The sequence below is a fragment of the Neovison vison genome, chromosome 5 (genome assembly GCF_020171115.1).
Source record: "Neovison vison isolate M4711 chromosome 5, ASM_NN_V1, whole genome shotgun sequence".
Taxonomy (NCBI): Eukaryota; Metazoa; Chordata; class Mammalia; order Carnivora; family Mustelidae; genus Neogale; species Neogale vison.
In genome coordinates this window covers 535,805-554,187 of record NC_058095.1, presented here as the reverse complement: position 1 = coordinate 554,187, position 18,383 = coordinate 535,805, and the positions used below count along the sequence as shown (strand labels likewise).

Genomic DNA, 18,383 nt, shown 5'->3' with positions numbered 1-18,383 from the left:
TGACTGCTTCTCGCTGCTGGAAGGGACTTCGTAGCGGCCTGAGAGCAGAAAGAACAAACGGAAGTGCTGCGCGCAGACACCCTCTCTGTTCAGCTGTCCTCCGCGTTTTCATTGCTCCGCCGTCTTCTCTGTCTAGACAAGGTCGGTCCGTCCAGGTGATTCTGTGTGCCTCTTGCCCGTGTTAGGCCGCTCCTGGGACATTTCCCACCTCCTGGCATTTTAGCAGGAAAGAGATTTCCTGCTGCACTCCTCCCTTTAATTTATGGACATGCACTCAGTTTCTTTATGTCCTCAGAGGTCCTTAGTGGTCCCCAGTCCTGACCCACATGTGTCCTCTTTCTGTCATGAGAATTTTCTGAGGTGCCCTTCCCAAAGTGACCGTGCTTAAGGTCTGCATGTATGAGACCTTATTCCCATTTCCTCACTCTTGGCTTAAAACAAAAAAAGCCTTTCCGTTTTACAACCTTGTTTCATAAAAGAGCCAGGTTCATTTTCTTTGCTAGATTTTCTTTACACAGAGAGTAGGGGCAAGACTGTCACCTAAAACAGCCTCTTTTTATTTATTTTTTAAAAGATTATTTATTTATTTATTTGACGGAGATGACAAGCAGGCAGAGAGGCAGGCAGAGAGAGAGAAGGAAGCAGGCTCCCCGCTGAGCAGAGAGCCCGATGTGGGGCTCGATCCCAGGACCCTGAGACCATGACCTGAACCAAAGGCAAAGACTTAACCCACTGATCCACCCAGGTGCCCCTAAAACAGCCTCTTTTTAAAATGTGGGTTTCCGGGGGCTCCTGGATGGTTCATCTGTCAGTTAAGTGACCATCTCCTAACTGGTTTCGGCTTAGGTCATGATCTCAGGGTTGTGGGATCAGGCACTTTGTTGGACTCTGTGCTTAGTGGGGCATCTGCTTAGGGTTCTCGCCCCCTCTGCCTCTCCCTCCAGCTCGTGCTTGCTTGCTCTCTCTAAAATAAATGAATGAGTGAATAAATAAATATTTTGAAGATTTATTTGATACACAGCGAGAGAGGGAATACAAGCAGTGGGAGAGGGAGAGGGAGAAGCAGACCCCCTGCCGAGCAGGGCGCCCAGTGCGGGGCTCGATCCTAACCCTCGGATCAGGACCCAAGCCGAAGGCAGAGGCATAACGTCTGAGTTCCTGAGAGACATGCGGTGACACGCCCCACACGCCTGCTCTGAGCACCCTGGAAGCCCAGAGCTCTCTTTCAGGCTTACTTCTGGTAGTTGGCATTGTCTACCCATGGCAGAGCTTTCTGATTGGTCTAGAGGAAGCTCTAGCGTAAGACAAGGTCTGTGTCTGGAAAGATGGGATATTTCTTTCCTTTGGTTGCATATTTATGCCAGAATGTATTCTTATGATTTATAATTATAATTTTACCCAGCCCAGAGGTGAGGTATTTGTTATGACTAGGAGATTTGAATTTTGGGCCTCTGGGCCTCTGAAAGGGAAACAGAGTGCTGTGGGCTCACTTCATTCTGCTCGTTGAACTCTTCCTTCTGGAAGGAACTTTGCATGTTTCCTTCTCATCAGTTTCTTTACGAGTCCTCAGTAGAGCACTCAGTGTGACTGGGACAAGCAGAAACCAGGGTCGAGGCAGGAGTGCTGGGGGTGTTCATGGAGGACGGTGACCCGCTCTGCATCTTCACCCTGGGTCTGGGTCAGCTGAGGGGACAGGAGGGAGGAGGGGCTGGCACTCAGGGAGGGCGGGTTCTGGGAAACAGCCTTGGGTAGGGGAGGACTTAGGGAAGAGAATGTGTTCACTATCGCAGATCCTTTTCTTTGTAGTTTGTTTTAAAGAATAATAAGCTGCCTTTTGTCTGCGTATGGTAATCCCTGAATCATTGGAGTCCAAGTACGTGTGATTTTAGTGTATGTAGCTTTACTTGATCAAATTATAAAGGCCTTAAATTACCTTAGAAATAGAGTTACTCTAGTCTGTCTGTGTCTGCATTAGATAGCTCTTACTACTTACGCATGTTTTCTCGTCTTGTCGATTAGAAAATCACAACCTCTTTGTTCTGTGGCTTTGTTGGGAATGGAGGGGAGGTTAGACCCTGTTGTGGTGGTGTCTGGTAGGTTCTGTCCCATTTTCAGGACAGAAAATACCAATTCCTTCCGGGAACTTGTGTACAGCTTGTCCGTGGCACGAGGGTCATGGAACCGCAGCCCCCCGCCCGCCCGTGTTCTCCTTTACCAGGGGGAAGAAATACTAGTGCCCCAGTCCCCTGGCGGGGGCACTTCCTGCCTCCAGACTCCCCCTTTGCTCATTTCCCTTTTTCCTCCTAGCAACACGCACGTTACAGTATTAATGGCCTTCCTTCGGGGCTCCTCCCCTCCCACGTTCTTAACTGCGGCTGGGTGGCCACTTCTGAGGCCCCCTTGCCCCTCCCTGGGCAGCCGTAGAGACTGTCTTGTCCGCAGGGAGGGGCCTGTACTGTCCTAGTCCGGGTCTGCTTTTCTCCAGCTGCAGCCGTGGGGTCTGCCCTCCTTCTCCTCCAGACGCTGAAACATCTGCACGGGTTCGGGGATGGGTTGTCTCTCTCTGGTGGAGGCACTGGTACCAGTTCGATTTCCGGAGGATTAATAGAAATGTATTACTGGTTGTTAGCTAAACCCTGTGATAGGACATCACAGTAAGGGTCTGTGATGTAAGTAAGTCTCTAACCCTCGCAGGACGCGTTTGCGTGTGAGCAGGTCCACAAAACAGACACGGCGCTTGCCTGCACCTCCGTGTTGCCAGCGAGGCGTCTGGCGCCCACAGGCTCGCGTGGTCTCCGCGGCCCGCGACTGGGGGGCACTTGAGCGATCCCTGAGATGGGCTGTAGAGAAGAATTGGATGCATTTTGATGTTCTGAGCCGCCTCTGGCAGTTCCGCATCTCAGGCTGTGGCTGACGGTTCTGTCAGGAGGCTCATTGGGGGGAGTGCAGAAGTGGCTTTTCGAGAGCCCAGAATTCTGTGGTGAGTCACCACCATTTTGAAACTTCACTAGTTTAATTTTAAATTTTAATCATTAGTGTAAACGCATGAGAAGATGTGGCTGTGTGACTTTCCTCCCGCTGTTCCTGACTTTCTGGAAGGCTCAGGATCAGGTGTGCTGCCAGGAGTTCCTCAGGTTGCAGTGGGGGCTTTCCTGACATTGTCTGCGAACCGTGAGCCAAGCAAGCTTTTTGTAATAGAAGCATTAGAGTAGGGTTGAGAGAGGAATTTTTTGTATGTGCCTCACTAGATAATTTTGTGGATCAAATTTTAAAAACATAAATGGAAGCATTTTGGAAATTGCCGTTACCGGAAGATGGTGTTCGTAATACTTCCCAACCTTTCGCTCATTTTTCTCTTCTGCTGGTTTGCTGAATACTTGCTACTGGATTAATTCATTTTATACGGCTAAGACAGATTCCTATAAGCTAATTTTGTGCTCAAAAGGTATTTTAAAGGATTGGTTTATTTTGGCTCTGTTTATCTCTAAGCAGGGAGAGGCCAAAGGAAAGGTCAGATGATGACAGTGATAATCCTTGGTTTCCTAACTGGAAAAAAAATGAAAGTTGACATTTTTCCTGGTGGAAATTGCCTCCTTCCCTGTGGTGTCGATTTCCCACCCTTCCTTGTTCCCCAGTTCCTCTCCTTGTCCCCTGGTGCCCACCCTGCCACCCCATTCCCAGAGCCATGTATCAGCCTCTGGCCCCCTTTGGCAGAAGGGTCGCACCCCAAGCCCCTTCTTCACTCAAGGGAGAAGGACGGGTTCCTTCCAGCGCGGCGCTGCCTTTGAAGTTGTCTGCCCTCTGCAGGGGGCTGAGTGCTAGGTTTCTGCTTTGCAGGGCACTAAAACTGGGGCACATTTTGATTTCTCAGCAAAGAAATATATGAATTCTACGTATTTTTTTATGTTTCATAGAATTCAATTCGCCACAATCTCTCTCTGAATCGTTATTTCATCAAAGTACCACGTTCCCAGGAAGAACCAGGCAAAGGCTCATTCTGGAGGATAGATCCTGCTTCTGAAAGCAAATTAATAGAGCAGGCTTTTAGGAAAAGACGGCCTAGGGGCGTGCCTTGCTTTAGAACCCCTCTGGGACCGCTCTCCTCTAGGTAAGGAAAAAAGACAATCAAAAAAGACCTCACTTACTGGTCAGTGAATTTACCTTCCGTGTATTGGTCGATTTTCCTTTTGCAAGTGAAGGAACTGCTAAATGCATTGTGATTAAGTGTTTGGGGTGGGGATTTGAAAAGACGTGTTGGATGCTGCCCACGGACTTTCTCTTAATAGTGTCCGAAACAGCTCAGACTGTTGACGAAGTTTTCTTTACACCCTGTTCCCATGTTGCCGTTGTGGCTTCATCGGACTCATTACGTATCGTGTTTGACGAGCAGCGTGTGTTCCTTCCCGTTGGCTTGTGAACAGCTCTTTAGAGCCGCATTTTAGCTGCTTAAACTCAAGACTGACTTATAAAATGTTAATTGCCTGATTTTCAAATAATACATTATTAGCTTATAGATACTCTGTTTTTTAAGCAAAAAAAGAAAGAAAGAGAGAAATGATCATGCTGTAGGTCTTAGGCCCCTGCCTGCTCGCACACTGCCCGCTCCTGCTGCCGGCGGACGGGAGCTGCTTCCAGAGCGCAGCTGGCCCAGCTCTGGGGCGGCGCGGCCTGTGCTGGGCCCGGAGCTGTGGTGGCACAACTGAGTGAGTCTCGTTGGGGATCCCTCTCAGGTCACGGGCGTTGACACGGAAAGTAGGACATATAGAGCTGTAGTCGGTTGGCAGAAGACAGACGACACCCTTTTTTCAGAATGCGCTTTATTGAAACAAGGCCGCTTAATGAGTGCTTTACCTGTAAAAACCCACTGTCTTCTTTTTGGTGATCCAGAAGTGCCCCGGCCTCTCCCAATCACGCTGGAGTGCTGTCCGCCCACTCCAGCGGTGCCCAGACCCCCGAGAGCCTGTCGAGGGAAGGTTCGCCGGCCCCCCTGGAGCCTGAGCCCAGCGCCTCACAGCCCAAACTGGCCGTCATCCAGGAGGCACGGTTTGCCCAGAGTGCACCAGGTGAGACGTGCAGAGACAGAGCAGGCGCAGTGGTGGTGGAGGGGTCGGAGAGGCAGGGGCGCCAGGCTCCTCAGAAGGGACGCAGCAGAGGCCTTGGCTCCTTTGTACCTGGTGCTTTCTGCATAGGGTCTCACGCGGTAAGTTCTGAAAAGCGGATAGCACTGTGAGTGTTTAAAAATCAGTGAACATTGTTTTATGTGAATAGCTGTGTAGATGCCCGAAATAGTTCAGAATTAATCTCAGTTGCTTCATCATTTGAAGATTAGGGGGAAATCCCCCACCCAAAGAAATAATACAAATTAGACAAACTGGACACTGGCAGGAGAAACTCTTCACTTAATGAATGGTGAGCATTTCTGTACAAGTCCCGGTGCGGAGTAAAAGTGTGTTTTCTGGAGAACTAAAAAAAACCCGCACACACGAAAAGACGTGTCGTGGGAATGTGGGCAGACTCATTCTGCTGGGTTCCCGTATGGTTGGCGGGGTGCTTATTGTGATGTGGCGGGGTTCCTGGCCGTGCGGGCAACATGTCACCTGTGGCTTTTCCTTTATTCTGTGCCCAAACCAGCAGAGGCAGGGGTTGGTTGGCGGGGCTTGTAAGTGTGTCCGGACTTTGAGGTTCCCTCGCACCCACCGTGAGATGCAGACTTTGATCCTGGGGGAGCGCGGCCCCTTGTTCGGACCGCAGTAGGCAGCTTCTTCCCATATACCGTGCCGACATTCTCTTTCTCATGAGGAAAGCACCGTGGGAAGAGGCGTTGTGAGAGACGGGGCTAGAGCGCGAACCGCGCGTGGTGCCGTCGCCTCCCTGAGTGGGAGACCGCCGCTCAAATACGCCGTTCCCCCCATCGCGCGCCACTTGGGCGCTACAAGGTGAAAGGCGGCCCGTTCTGAGTAGTGAGCGGCTGCTGGTGCTCGCCGGCTCTGGGATACGGCTGCAGGAGCGCGGCGCCTCACCCCTGTCTCCTCGTCCCCACAGGCTCACCTCTGTCTAGTCAGCCTGTTCTGATCGCCGTGCAGCGGCCGCTGCCGCCGCCGATCAAGCCCGTCGCCTACACGGTCGCCGCCCCCGTGCCCGCCTCGGCCGCCCAGCCACCCGTCGTGCAGACCGTGCGCGTTGTCCACCAGATCCCTGCGGCGTCCGTCACCGGCGTGGCCGGCCTGGCCCCGGCGAGCACGTACACGGTCGCTGGACAGGCCGTGGTCGCTCAGGCAGCTGTGCTGGCCCCTGCTAAGGCAGAGCCACAAGAGAACGGCGATCACAAGGAGGTCAGAGGTGAGCCGCAGAAGCAGTGGCCACGGGTGGTTTCTCGGGCCCTGAGACGCCCGCACACTTGCTTGCTCAGACGCCTTTCCTCTGCACGTGGTGGCTCACGTGGCTTTGCGGCCACCTGGTGAGATTGCTGGAAGCTTTCCAGTAATACCAGTTGGTATCATTTCTTTGCCTCTTTTTTTTAAATTTCAGTGAAAGTGGAACCTATTCCTGCGATTAGCCACGCCACGCTGGGTGCTGCCGGCCGGATCATTCAGACGCCACAGACCACGCCTGTCCAGACGGTCACCATAGTGCAGCAGGCGTCTCTGGGGCAGCACCAGCTGCCAATAAAAACTGTAACACAAAATGGGACTCACGTGGTGCCAGTCCCTGCCGCCGTCCACGGCCAGGTGAACAATGGTAAGCACTGTTTGCCACGGGTAATAGGGTCCGAATATCAAGAGCAGAGGTCCTCTGCTCTCCTTTTTATGAACGGCACTGTTCTTTCTTTTGGTTCCAACTGTTACAATTTTAATTTTTGTCTAAGGATGTGTTTGCATTTCTAAACCATAGGGAACCTTTTTGTTTAAGATTTTGTCAGAGCACAAGCAGGGGGAGCAGCTTGAGGGAGAAGCAGGCTCCCCACGGAGCAGGGAGCCCGACACAGGGCTCGATCCCGGGACCCTGGGATCATCACCTGAGCCGAAGACAGACGCTTAACTAAGCCACTGAGGTGTCCCTAAACTATAGGAAACCTACTAGTGCTATAGGGTACCTGCTGAGTGGTTGTGGGTGTGAGCTCTCACGGATCCCCCTGGAGGACCCGTTTGAGCTTAGTGTTCCTATAAATACCTAGAGGGAAATACACCTGCCTTGCTGTGTGTAGACTCCTGGGTGTGGTCTACAGGTAACAAGAGGTTTGGGTGCTGGTAGCCACCTGCTGAAATGCCCCCTGGGAGGGGTGCCTCAGCAGATCTGTCCAGTGGCGGTGGCCCCCCCCCCGCCCAGTATGCATGTGGTATGCCTTAGTGTGTGTGACAGAAGCCAAGAGTCCTGCTCCTCTATGCACGTAGCTCTCCACAAGTGTTCTGACATCAATGAGTGGAGAAGATAGGACAGGCCAGGGGAGCTTGGATTTTAAATGAGGGCCCAGGGAACTCCCTTTGGCCGGACTTGTGGAGCCAGGCGAAGGATGGGAATCCCGTGTCCCCACTGCTGCTGTGGTTTCAGCCGCGGGTCCTTGCCCAAGCACGTGCAGTGCGCTGTCCTGTAGGACTCAGCAGCGGCCTGCAGGACCTCGAGCAGTAGAGTCAGGCCGCTGGCCAAAAACAGCTCTCTGTGCCCACGGACAGTTGCTTCGAGAGAGGGTAGGGCACAGAAGTCTTCATTGTGTCGCTCTCCCACTCCTTACTGAGCTGTTAAGGAACGGAGGAGACCTGCATATACCTCGTGGGGTTCAGATTCTGACTGCCTCACCCCAGATGCAATGGAGGGACAAGATCTGGAACCTTTTTTGAGCGTTCTTTGTTTTTAAATGATTAGCACATGCCAGCCTGTGGGCAGATGGAGAAATTTGCAAAGTTACCCATTTAAAATGCTTTCTTCTCGGGCTCCGTGTCTCTTAGGTGTTAAGAGTTGTTCGGGTCTTGCTCTTTTCTGAGTAAGTTTGTCATTGTGGCTGGTCTTGATGGAGCAAACTGTTGGGTCCTGGGTGCAGCTGGAAGCAGGTGGCGTTGGGAGGTGGATGGGTCGGTCCTCTTCTGGTTTGAGTCCTGCTCAGTGCGAAGCCGTGGGTGCTGGTGCTTCCCAGGCGTCATGTGCCTCAGAGTCCCTCACGGATTCCCTCTCAGAGTCCCTGAATGAGCGGGTGTGGTCTGGGGGCCCAAGAATGTGCATTTCTGACGCAGTCCAGGTTGTCCAAGAACCACTGGTGCCAGTCAGGGGCCTTTTATGTCGGCCTCTCTGCTCAAAGGAGCTGGAAAAACTGTGTATCCCTTTCACATGTGTAAGTTGGCATCTAAAATTTTTCTTTACAAATTTAATAAGTAAAGGGTTAACTTGTCCACTATTAAAAATATTGATGTTTGAGAATAAAAATGTTACACTGTTCTCTTAAATGTGCTGCTGGTTCTGACTCCTGCCCTGACGGGTTCCTACTCTCAGGACATACCAACACCCAGACAGGCCCTCCTGCCCTTGTCACTGTGTCCCACACCCTCGTGGATGTTGGACAAATGCCAAGTACTTCATGCTTGAATGTGGTTGATTGAGCACATTTTTTACCCTGCAGCAGGAGAATGCAGAAATGTTAAAGATTTCATTGTGACTGTAAGGGTTGATTTATCAATTGTTACTACTACGGTCCATCAAAACCAAAAATCGGAGGGCACCGGGGAGAGGTAGCCGGTTAAGTGTCCGACTCTTGGTCTCAGCTCAGGTCGTGATCTCAGGCTGGTGAGCCCATGTCGGGCTCTGCGCTCAGTGTGGAGTCTGAGACCCTCCCACCCCGCCCTTCTTGCTCATGCACACTCTTTCTCTAAAATAAATCAATCTTGGGGGAAAAAAAACAAGAAATACAATTCTTATAAAACAAACTAAAATTGTATTAAAGATGAATTTCTCAATCTCAGGGCTTTAAAGAAAGCCCCACAATCATCATTGATGATCACCCCAGGGTCAGCCCCTGAGACCTTGTTCCCCCTCAAAAGAAGGAAGGGTGGAAAAAATACCGAAACTCCTTCCAGTTTTAGTCATCTTTTGGCAAAAACCGTTCTAAATTATCTGTTTATTGGTTCCTTAATTTGGTTGCAGTTTTTTCTTAGAAATCACTGACTTGGAAAAGTGGTTTTTATCCAGTCGGTAATGATGCTCCGTCACAGCATCTGTTTTCAGTCTCCCTTTGTTTCCCGTCCCATCCCGACGCGCTCCTCCGCAGTGGCAGCGCCCAGCTGAGTGGGTGAAGGAGATGCTTTTGGGAAGGGGAAGAGACAGCAGATGAGCGTTAAGACTCCGTGGACAAGGAGGGGGGCCTGGAGGTGGCTCTCCTTCTACTGTGTCAGGTGTCGCTCGGGGGCTGCATGGCCTGTGACTTCCTTTACCTGTGAAAGTCACTCTTGAGAAGGGAAAGCAGGACTGCTATTAATCAGTTGTGAAAGTCAGCAGCTTTGATATTTTTCTTTTAAGCTTGTTACTGTGGAAAAGGTCTAACATTCCAGAAATTAACTCACAGCCCATCTTATTCCATTCTTCCCTGTCTGTTCCCCACTCAGATCCAGACCCAGTGTCATTTCAACTACTAATATTTCAGCATCTCTAAAGGAATTTCCTTGTGCAGTGCAAGCACCATGCCATTACTGTGGTTTTTAAAACTAGCAAAAATCCTTTTATACCCAGTATCTCTTTAGGATTCAAAGCTTCTTTTTTTTTTAAGTAATATTAAAATATACATAACATGATATGACTATATTGAAGTGTACAAGTCAGTGGCATAAAGTCCATTTACAGTATCTTAAACCATCACCTCTAATGAGTTCAGAAAAAACTGAGTACCCAGTGAACAGTCACTTCCTATTCCCCTGGTGGCCACTAATCTGCTGTCTGTGGGTTTACCTACACTGGACATTTCCTGTAAATAAAGTATGTGGCCTTTTATATCTGGTCTCTCTTAGCATCATGTTTGAGGTTCACTGATGTATCCTAGATCAGCTCTTCTGTATGGCTGAATATGTTTCCATTTTTGTTGGCTCATTCGGCAGCTGATGGACATTTGGTTGTTATGAATAGTAGTGTTGTAAACATTCGTGCATATGCATTGAGTTTGGGAGTTGTAAACCCAGGAGTAGGCCTGCTCATTGCTATGGCCAGGCTGTGTTTAATTTATTGAGGAGCTGCCAAACTGTTTGCCACAGCGGCCACATTGTGCGTTCCTACCAGTGCTGTGTGAGGTTCTGATTTGTCCGCATGTGGACCATCACTTGGTATTTTCTGGGTTTTTTTCCCCTCATGGCCATCTTGGTGGGTGTGAAGTGATGATCAGTGTGGTGGTGGTGGTTGAAGAGAGGGGAAAGCGGGGGACGGGCAGAGGGAGACTCTCTGGTAGATTGCCCAGTGGAACGTGGAGCCTGGGGTAGGGCTCCATCCCACGACCCTGAGATCATGACCTGAGCTGAAATCAGGAGTCAGAGGCTCAACCAGCTAAGCCCCCCAGGCTCCCATTATCTGTGGTTTTGATCTGCATTTCCTTCATGACTAATGTGTTAAGCATCTTCTCATCTGCTTGGTTATTTGTATGTCTTCTTCAAACAGATGCCTCTAAGTCCTCTGCCCATTTTTTGTTGAGTTCTAGGAGCTCTTTATATATTCTGAATTAGTGGTCCTAATCAGACATGTGATTTGCAGATATTTCCTCCCATTCGGTGGTTTTTGTCTTCGCTTTCTTGATAGCGTCTCTGATGCACCAGTTTCGACTGTGTTGTCTTGTTTCTCTCTTTTCCCTTGTCTTGTGCTTTGGGGTGTCCTGCTAAGAATCCATTGCCACGTCTGAGGTCATGACGATTTACCCCTATGTTTTCCTCTACTAAGAGCTGTGTAGTTTCAGCTTTAACGTTTAGGTCTTTGATCCATTTTGAGTTAATTTCTGTATATAATGTGAGTTAAGGGCCTGACTTCATTCTTTGGCATGTGGATACCCAGTTGGGAGTCCCAGCACCCTTCGAAAAAACTGTGCTTTCCCCACTGAATGGTTTTGTCACCCTTCCTGAAAATCACTTGAGAGCCTGGGCGCCTCAGTAGGTTAAGCGTCGGCCTTCGGCTTGGGTTGTAACCCTGGGGTCCTGGCATTGGGCCCTCTGTTGGGCCCTCTGCTCGGCGGGGAGCCTGGTTCACCCTCTCCCTCTCCCCCTGCTTGTGCGGGCATGTGCTCTCTCTCTTCCTCTGTCAAATAAGTAAATCTTTTTAAAAAAAAAAAAATGTTTAGAAAAAAATGGAAAATCACTCAATCTCAGATGCATGGGTTTGTTTCTCTCTGTTCTGCTTCACTGATCTTCGTGTCTGCCCTTTTGCTGGAGCCGCGGTTTTGATTTTTATAATTTTGTAGAAGTTTTAAAATGGGGAAGTAGGAGTCCTCCAACTTTGTTCTTTCCCCAAGGTTGTTTGTTTGTTTGTTTTTAAGATTTTATTTATTTATTTGACAGACAGAGATCACAAGTAGACAGAGAGGCAGGCAGAGAGAGAGGAGGAAGCAGGCTCTCCGCTGAGCAGAGAGCCCGATGCGGGACTCGATCCCAGGACCCTGGGATCATGACCTGAGCCGAAGGCAGCGGCTTAACCCACTGAGCCACCCAGGCGCCCTGTCCGCAAGATTGTTTTGACTGTTGTGGATACCAAGCAGTTCTATGCAAATTTTAAAGTCAGCTTTTCCATCTCTGCCAAAAAGGCATTTGGGATTTTGATAGGCCTGCGCGGAGCCTGTGGAGCGCTGCGGACCGTCGTGTGCTGGGAAAGTCCCATCTTCCAGTCTGTGAGCATGGACGGCTTTCCATCTGTTCAGGTCTCCTTTAGTTTCTTCCAGCAATGGTCTGTAGCTTTCAGTGTAAAAATCTAGCTTAAATTTCTTCCTGGGTTACTCCTTTGGGACTGTTCTTTCTGAAGTTGTTCGCTGCCGCCATATAGACATCCTGCCGGCTTCTGCCTGTTGCTACCGTTCCCTGCAGCGTGGCTGAATTCATTTATTAGCTGTACTAGTTTCTAGTTGAGCGGGTTTTCTTGTGTGGATTTATTAGGGTAATAATGAACCTCAGTGGCAAAGCAAGCACCTTGTCCTGCTCCGGCCTTCAGGGGAGAGCTTTGTCTGTCACCATTGAGGCTGATGCCAGCTGTGGTTGCCGTTTACAGACTTCGTTCCTGTCTGCCTCTGGTCTGCTGAGTAGCTTCGTCACCCGAGGGTGCCAGATCCTGTCACAGGCTGTTTTGTGGTTTGAAGAGCGCGCCTGCTTGGGGGCGGGGGAGGAGCAGAGGGAGAGACTGTCGAGCCGACCCCCCCACTGAGCAGGGAGCCCTGCAGGGGGCTCAGTCCCACGACCCGAGATTACAGCCTGAGCCAAAAGTTGGGCCTTCACCAGCTAAGCCCCCCAGGTGCCCCTGTCCCATGCTTTTTCTGGGTTAAAATGATGCATGTGGGCTTTTTCCTTTATTTTCCTTTATTAATGTCGTGTGCTGCCCTGGTTGGGTTTGCGTCTAATCACGCTTGCACCCTGTGGTGCGTCCCGCCTGGCCCTGGCGTACGACCCTTTCAAGACGCTGCAGGCTTTGATCTGCTCCGGGCTCGTTGAGGGGGTCCGCCCCCGTTTGTCAGGGCCCTTCACGGTTTACTTAGAGTCGTTTTGTCTGCCTTGGTATCGGGATGATGCTGGCCTCAGAGTGAGTGTGGAAGTCAGGCCTGGGCAGTGCGATGGAGCCTCTTCCCGGCAGCTTCTGGGGCTGCTCGACCTGCTTCCCAGAAAATGTGTTGTTGTTTTTTTTTTTTTTTTTTTTTTTTAAGATTTTATTTATGGGCCACCTGGGGAGGCTCAGTCGTTCAGCGTCTGCCTTCTGTTCAGGTCATGATCCTCGGCTCCTGGGATCGAGCCCCACATCGGGCTCGCTGTTTCTGTCAAATAAACAAAATCTTAAAAAAAAAAAGATTTTATTTATTTATGAGAGAGAGAGAGAGAGTATAAGCAGGGGGAGCAGCAGGCAGAGGAAGAGGGAGGAGCAGGCTTCCCCGCTAAGCAGAGAGCCTGACAACACTGGCCCATTCCAGAACGCTGAGATCATGACCTGAGCCGAAGGCAGGTGCTTCACTGACTGAGCCCCCCAGGCGCCCCAGTAAAACGTGCTTCTGACCATTCCTCCGTCTCTCTCCCCACACTGGGCTGTGGTTCTGGCCAGAGGTACTCTGTGGCCTCTGTGGGTCTCTGTTGGGACTGCCTAGCCTAGGCCTCTGTCGGGGGGCAGAGGGTGCCAAGAAGAAAGGTCGCCTCACTCTACGGACCATGTTCTCCTGTGACCCTAAAGGAGAAGTCCCGGGCCGACCCTGCACTCGTCCTGAAGCGTCTCCCTCAGACTCGCAGCCGTCCGTCCTTCTCCTTGCGGGAAGTGGCCTCTGGCCCTCCAGCTTCTGCTGCTTTAAGGTCTGGGTGCGAGGGGTCCGGCCTGCCGGGTTTTGAGGAGGTGGAAGGGTCTTGTGGGGATGCAGGTGCCTGTGTCCTGGTGCCTGCATGCTGGGTCCCCGTTCGGCCCGGCCTCCCACAGGGCCCCTTGCAGGGCTGCCTCTGGAGCCAGCAGAGTGCCTGCTCGGACAGCTGGTGTGCAGCAGGGAGCTGCCGTGTACTCCTCGGAGGGTGCGGGAGGGTGGAGGCGCCCGCCCCGAGGGGGCCATGTTGCTCCGTCACCCCTGCTGCTGTGAGCGCCACCAAGCACCTGCTGTGCCTCTGAGGCTGGGGCTCTGTGGGCCTTCGGAGATGACCTCATGCACTTGAACTTCCACGTTCGCCTGCCCGTGGCGGTCTGCGATCCCTGGTCAGGCAGCGCAGGACATGCGGGGTCGGGGCAGCTCCCTGAGGTCGAACCCAAGTGCTCCCTCTTCCAGGGCTCCATTGTCACTGTTTGCTGTTGACTTTCCCGTGTAAAATGAGCCCGATGCGCGGTCCTGGGAAGGTCTGGTGCCGCAGGCTGGGATGCGCCTTCCGGACGCAAGGGTTAGACCAGCTGCTGTTGGGCTCCGTTTCCGTGAGTCACCAGGGCAGGCTAAGTAAGTGGTCTTTCGCCAGAGGCACATGGAAGACGGTCTGTGTGCATCAGCTGACAGACAGCAATGAGTGCCCGCGCGCTGCGTCACTCACGTATGTGGGGGACACGCTTATGCTGTGTGTCCCAGCGGGGAACTCGGGCTACCTGTCAGCGCTGCCCCAGCAGCCGCACGGGCCCTTGTGCCCGGGACAGGGCGCTTCCTCCTGATGAAGGCACGCACGGTACGGAGGAGTCAGAGGCCCCCCAGTCAGCCAGGGTCTAGCCGGTGCCTTTCTTGGTTCCCGGAGGGCGTGGCTGTGTGCAGAGCCCCACCCCGGCCTCCTGTCTGGGTCAGGAGGTATGTTCTCCACAGGGCCGGGGCCTGATGGCTCACCAGGTGGCCAGCCTCCAAAGCCCCCCTGGGGCGCATCTGCCCAAGAAGATGCCCTCCCAGTCCCCTGTGTCCCACACAGCGGGATCGTGGGCACAAAGCCAGCAGACAAGCTGGTAGATGAAGCTTGTAGGAGGTCAACAGTGCTTCTCTGTGGTCACCCAGGTGGCCGAGATCTGGAAGACCTTGGTTGGCTGTAGCTCGTCCAGCAAAAATCGTGTAGGACAGGTGCCATTTTATGACCGGGCCACACGGCAGTGATGCGTAAGCCCCTGTGTGAGGAGATTGTCCAGAGATACCAGCTAGGCGTTTCCTGAGTCAAGTACAAGAAAGGTTGCTCTAAACTACGGAATTGCTTCCCGTGCCTATGGCTCACCCTGGCAGCCCCTGCGCCAGCCCAATGGTCAGGCTGAGTCTGCAGCAGCCGGTGTGCGTCCCTAGGCCGAGGGCCCCGGGAAGTAACCTGTACTTCCTGTGCACCCGGGCTTCTTGTGCCCCTGTGCCTTCGTGGACGAATCCGTTGCTAGGCACCTGGGCTTAGGGCTTGGTCCCCTTGGCCTTGCATTTCAGTTTCTGATTAACCTGTGGCCTGAGCCTTCCCTTCCTTCCTTCTGAGTCGTCAGGACAACCTTGGCTCATCTTGCTCCACTCTTACTTCCACTCTAGGACACAGTCCCCCATCTGTCTTCTTTCCCCTCATCTCTGCTTCCCTAGGCTGTTTCCCAGGCTTGGTCTGAGGAGGGGCCCGAAGGTAGCACCAGGAATTAGGGACCGCACGTCGGGACCCTGATAGGGATGCTGGCAGAGAGTATCCTCTCCACAAGCCTGGGGGCTTGTGGGCGCGTGTCGGCTTATAAGCTCCCCAGGTCCCGGGGCTCGGAAGGGTGTCAGTGGCACAGACTCTGGGCTCGCCTTGTTGGCAGCTCCCTGGTAGCCTGGGCCACGTGCCTGCTCCCAAACTCGTGTGTGATCAGGAGCATCCAGTGCGACGGGGGCACGAGGGGCCTCTGCACCAAGGAGAAGGCCAGCGGCAGCCCCTGTGCCCGACCCTGAGCCTCAGCCTCCCCCCCCACCCGATTCTGTGAGAGATGCACGCTTTCGGATGATAAGGGTGCCGGCTGGCACGGAGAGTGCCCACTGGCGAGTTCACCTGCTCTAGGGTTTCTGGTCCCCGGGAGTCCCGTCCAGACTCCTGTGCCCCGCAGCAGCCCCACGCAGGAGCCCGCGCTCTGGGCAGGGAGCCTGCACCAGTGGGTGCCGGCGGTCCCCTGGGGGCCTGCTGGGGGACGAGGACGGGGTCTGACTCACTGTCTCTTTGCAGCGGTGGCAAGTCCCCTGCACATGCTGGCCACGCATGCGTCGGCGTCGGCGTCCCTGCCCACCAAGCGCCAGAATGGCGACCAGCCGGAGCAGCCGGAGCTGAAGCGGGTCAAGACGGAAGACGGCGAGAGCATCGTCCTCGCCCTGAGCGTGGACGCGCCGCCGGCCACCGGCAGGGAGAAAAGTGTCCAGAACTAGCGGCTGGGACAGCTTTTCTTACTTTAATATCAACTCTGTGGTGCCAAAAGGAGACACTGCCTCTCACCGACACGTGGAGCGCGCAGTCTCGGTGGGTAGAGGGCCCTGCGGTTGGACTTCACCTCAGCACTGAAAACACGAAACCCAGGTGGCCTTAAAACTCCTAAAAGACAGAAGTCACACCTGAACAAAACCACATGCAACAAAACCTGCTTCCGGCGGCGTCTCCCCACCCCAAGCTCAGCTTGTCCCTCCACAGCGGAGCTGCCGGCACAGGGCGGGGACCGTCCCTGCCACCCTCCCAGGACCCTTGGGGCCGGCACTGGTAGATGAGACAGTATTTTGTTGTTCACATGTGGAATTAGAATATTTTGAGGTGTCCTTTCTTTACAAAATAACGGGGTCTTTGACATTTCCCATCGCTCCATTTCTACTCCGGAAACTTTGGAATCACACAGGACCTTCCGTGTCGATTTCTTTGGGGAAAAGAAACAATGTAGTTTTGTTTTTGTTGTTTGTTTTCAGCCTATGGAATGATTTCCTTTTTTCTGTCCTGTTACCGTTCAGCCGGAGCCGCAGGATGACGTCTGCGGGTTTTTCCGTGGTAGAGCAAGTGCCGGCTGCATCTAGGACGGATGGACAGACAGGCTAGACAGACGGACGCCCGCGCTGGGCCGCATGTTAACCGTGACTGAAAGAACTGGTGGACTCACAGAGCTGCACTTAACTGGGTCTCTTTCCTGCTACTTTCTGTTGTTTGTTCCTTTGTGTTGACTTTGTCCCTGGCATAATTTTTCCACTCTAAGTAAAACAAACCTCCTAAGTGTTGTGTGTGTTTAAAATGACAGAACTGTTCCTCCTTCATTTGGAAAAAAGATTCAGTCTTATACCACACGCCCTTTTCAGACAGGTGTCACAGGTCTCTCCGTGGCACGTTCGCTAGTCACTGTCACCGCTCCTGGGCCCAGAGCCATCGTCCGACCTGCCACCCACGGACGACGCTGTGGTCTGCCCGGCGTGCGGGGAGCAGGTGCTGGGGCAGAGCAGACGCCGAGTGTGTGGACAGGAGGGTCTCGGAAACATCCAGGTCCTTCTCTGGTTTGTAACAGGAAATCCCCCTCAGCCTCTCAGAACTGAAGCAGTCCTAACGCTGACTTCTCTCCTACAAAAAACAAAAGTGAGACGAAAGGAAACAAAGGTGAGACAGTGAGCAGGAGGGACCCACCCAGCCTCAGTCACACTCCCCAGAAGAAAGCCACAGGCCTTTCCAGAGTGTTCCAGGGGGTCAGGGCTGAGCAGCCATGCAAACAGAAGAGGGCTTCGGCCTTATTGTGAACTTTAAAAATGTCATCATCATCATGTTATTTATTTAAATGTAGTTATTTTGGTATTTAATTTTTTTTTTAAAGAGAGGAAAAAAAAACCCCTGTATTTTCCTGGTGGAATGAAACGGCTCAGAATGGTATATTTAGGCAATTTTAAAACATTTATAATTTACCTACAGACCAAATATGATAAATCTGTTTAAGTATTGTGTGTCACCCCCAGTATGGAGCTGTCACAATGTTACTGCAGATGATGCGTATTAAAAATTATGAAATTACTGCACACTAGCTGGATTTCTAACTCAGCCATTTAGAAAATAAAAATGAAACCATCATGTGAATGATGCCGTGTGTGACAGTAGCCAGATCTGAGCTGCAGCCCCTCCTGGCGGCTCGGAGCACCTCAGGGCAGTGGTCTGCAACTTCCGGGCACTTTAGACACCTTGGGATGTATATTTTTGTCTTTTTACTCAGGAGGTTTGCAGTTTGCAAAATAACTCGGGTTGCAGTTGTGTCTTGTGGACGGTCAGGTCGCTCCACTGAGTGGTCCGGACCTGCCAGTTGTGGCTTCTGTAGGCCCTGCCTGAGCTCTGGGCAGGTGAGTGGTCAGGACTGACCCCAGCAGGAACTCTGGATTGGGCAAACGCATCGTATGTCCTCCTGGAGATGTGTCTGCACAGCCGTGTCCCTGTCACCATCCAGAAAGACGGGCAGATGCTCCCTAAGGAAGCCCAGTCCTTCAGTTGGTCATTTCCGAGCCTAAAACACAAGACACTGTGTGGATCTGGAGGCTGGAATTTTAAGTTTAAAAAAAAAAGGCTCCCAGTTCTCAAATTTTGATAAAGAGGCGGCTAGTCTGTTGGTGTAAAGTAGCTGGCGTGTGCCTTTTCCAGAGGGCTTGGGGGCCTTTTTGCTCCAGTGGCCTCGTCCAGTTGGCTCATGGACTGGCACGTGGAAATGGAAGAATATCAAGGACAGGGCAGGAAAAACCATGGATTAACAGAGCTGCAGCCCAGAGCTCTTAAAAACTGTTCCGTTTAGCTCTGACTTTCCGAGCACCCTCA

General features: G+C 52.2%; 1 protein-coding gene across 1 annotated transcript in view; it reads left to right on the top strand.

Moving 5' to 3' along the window:
• The window catches only part of FOXK2 (forkhead box K2), a 66,974-nt gene extending 50,157 nt beyond the window's left edge, over window positions 1-16,817 (top strand). Inside the window, exons 5-9 of the mRNA XM_044247154.1 lie at window positions 3,915-4,108; window positions 4,888-5,063; window positions 6,043-6,339; window positions 6,529-6,738; window positions 15,798-16,817. Of these exons, the coding sequence (XP_044103089.1) occupies window positions 3,915-4,108; window positions 4,888-5,063; window positions 6,043-6,339; window positions 6,529-6,738; window positions 15,798-15,994 (1,074 nt within the window). The 3' untranslated portion in view covers window positions 15,995-16,817. The remainder of the gene's footprint in view (window positions 1-3,914; window positions 4,109-4,887; window positions 5,064-6,042; window positions 6,340-6,528; window positions 6,739-15,797) is intronic.
• Window positions 16,818-18,383: the final 1,566 nt, after the last annotated feature.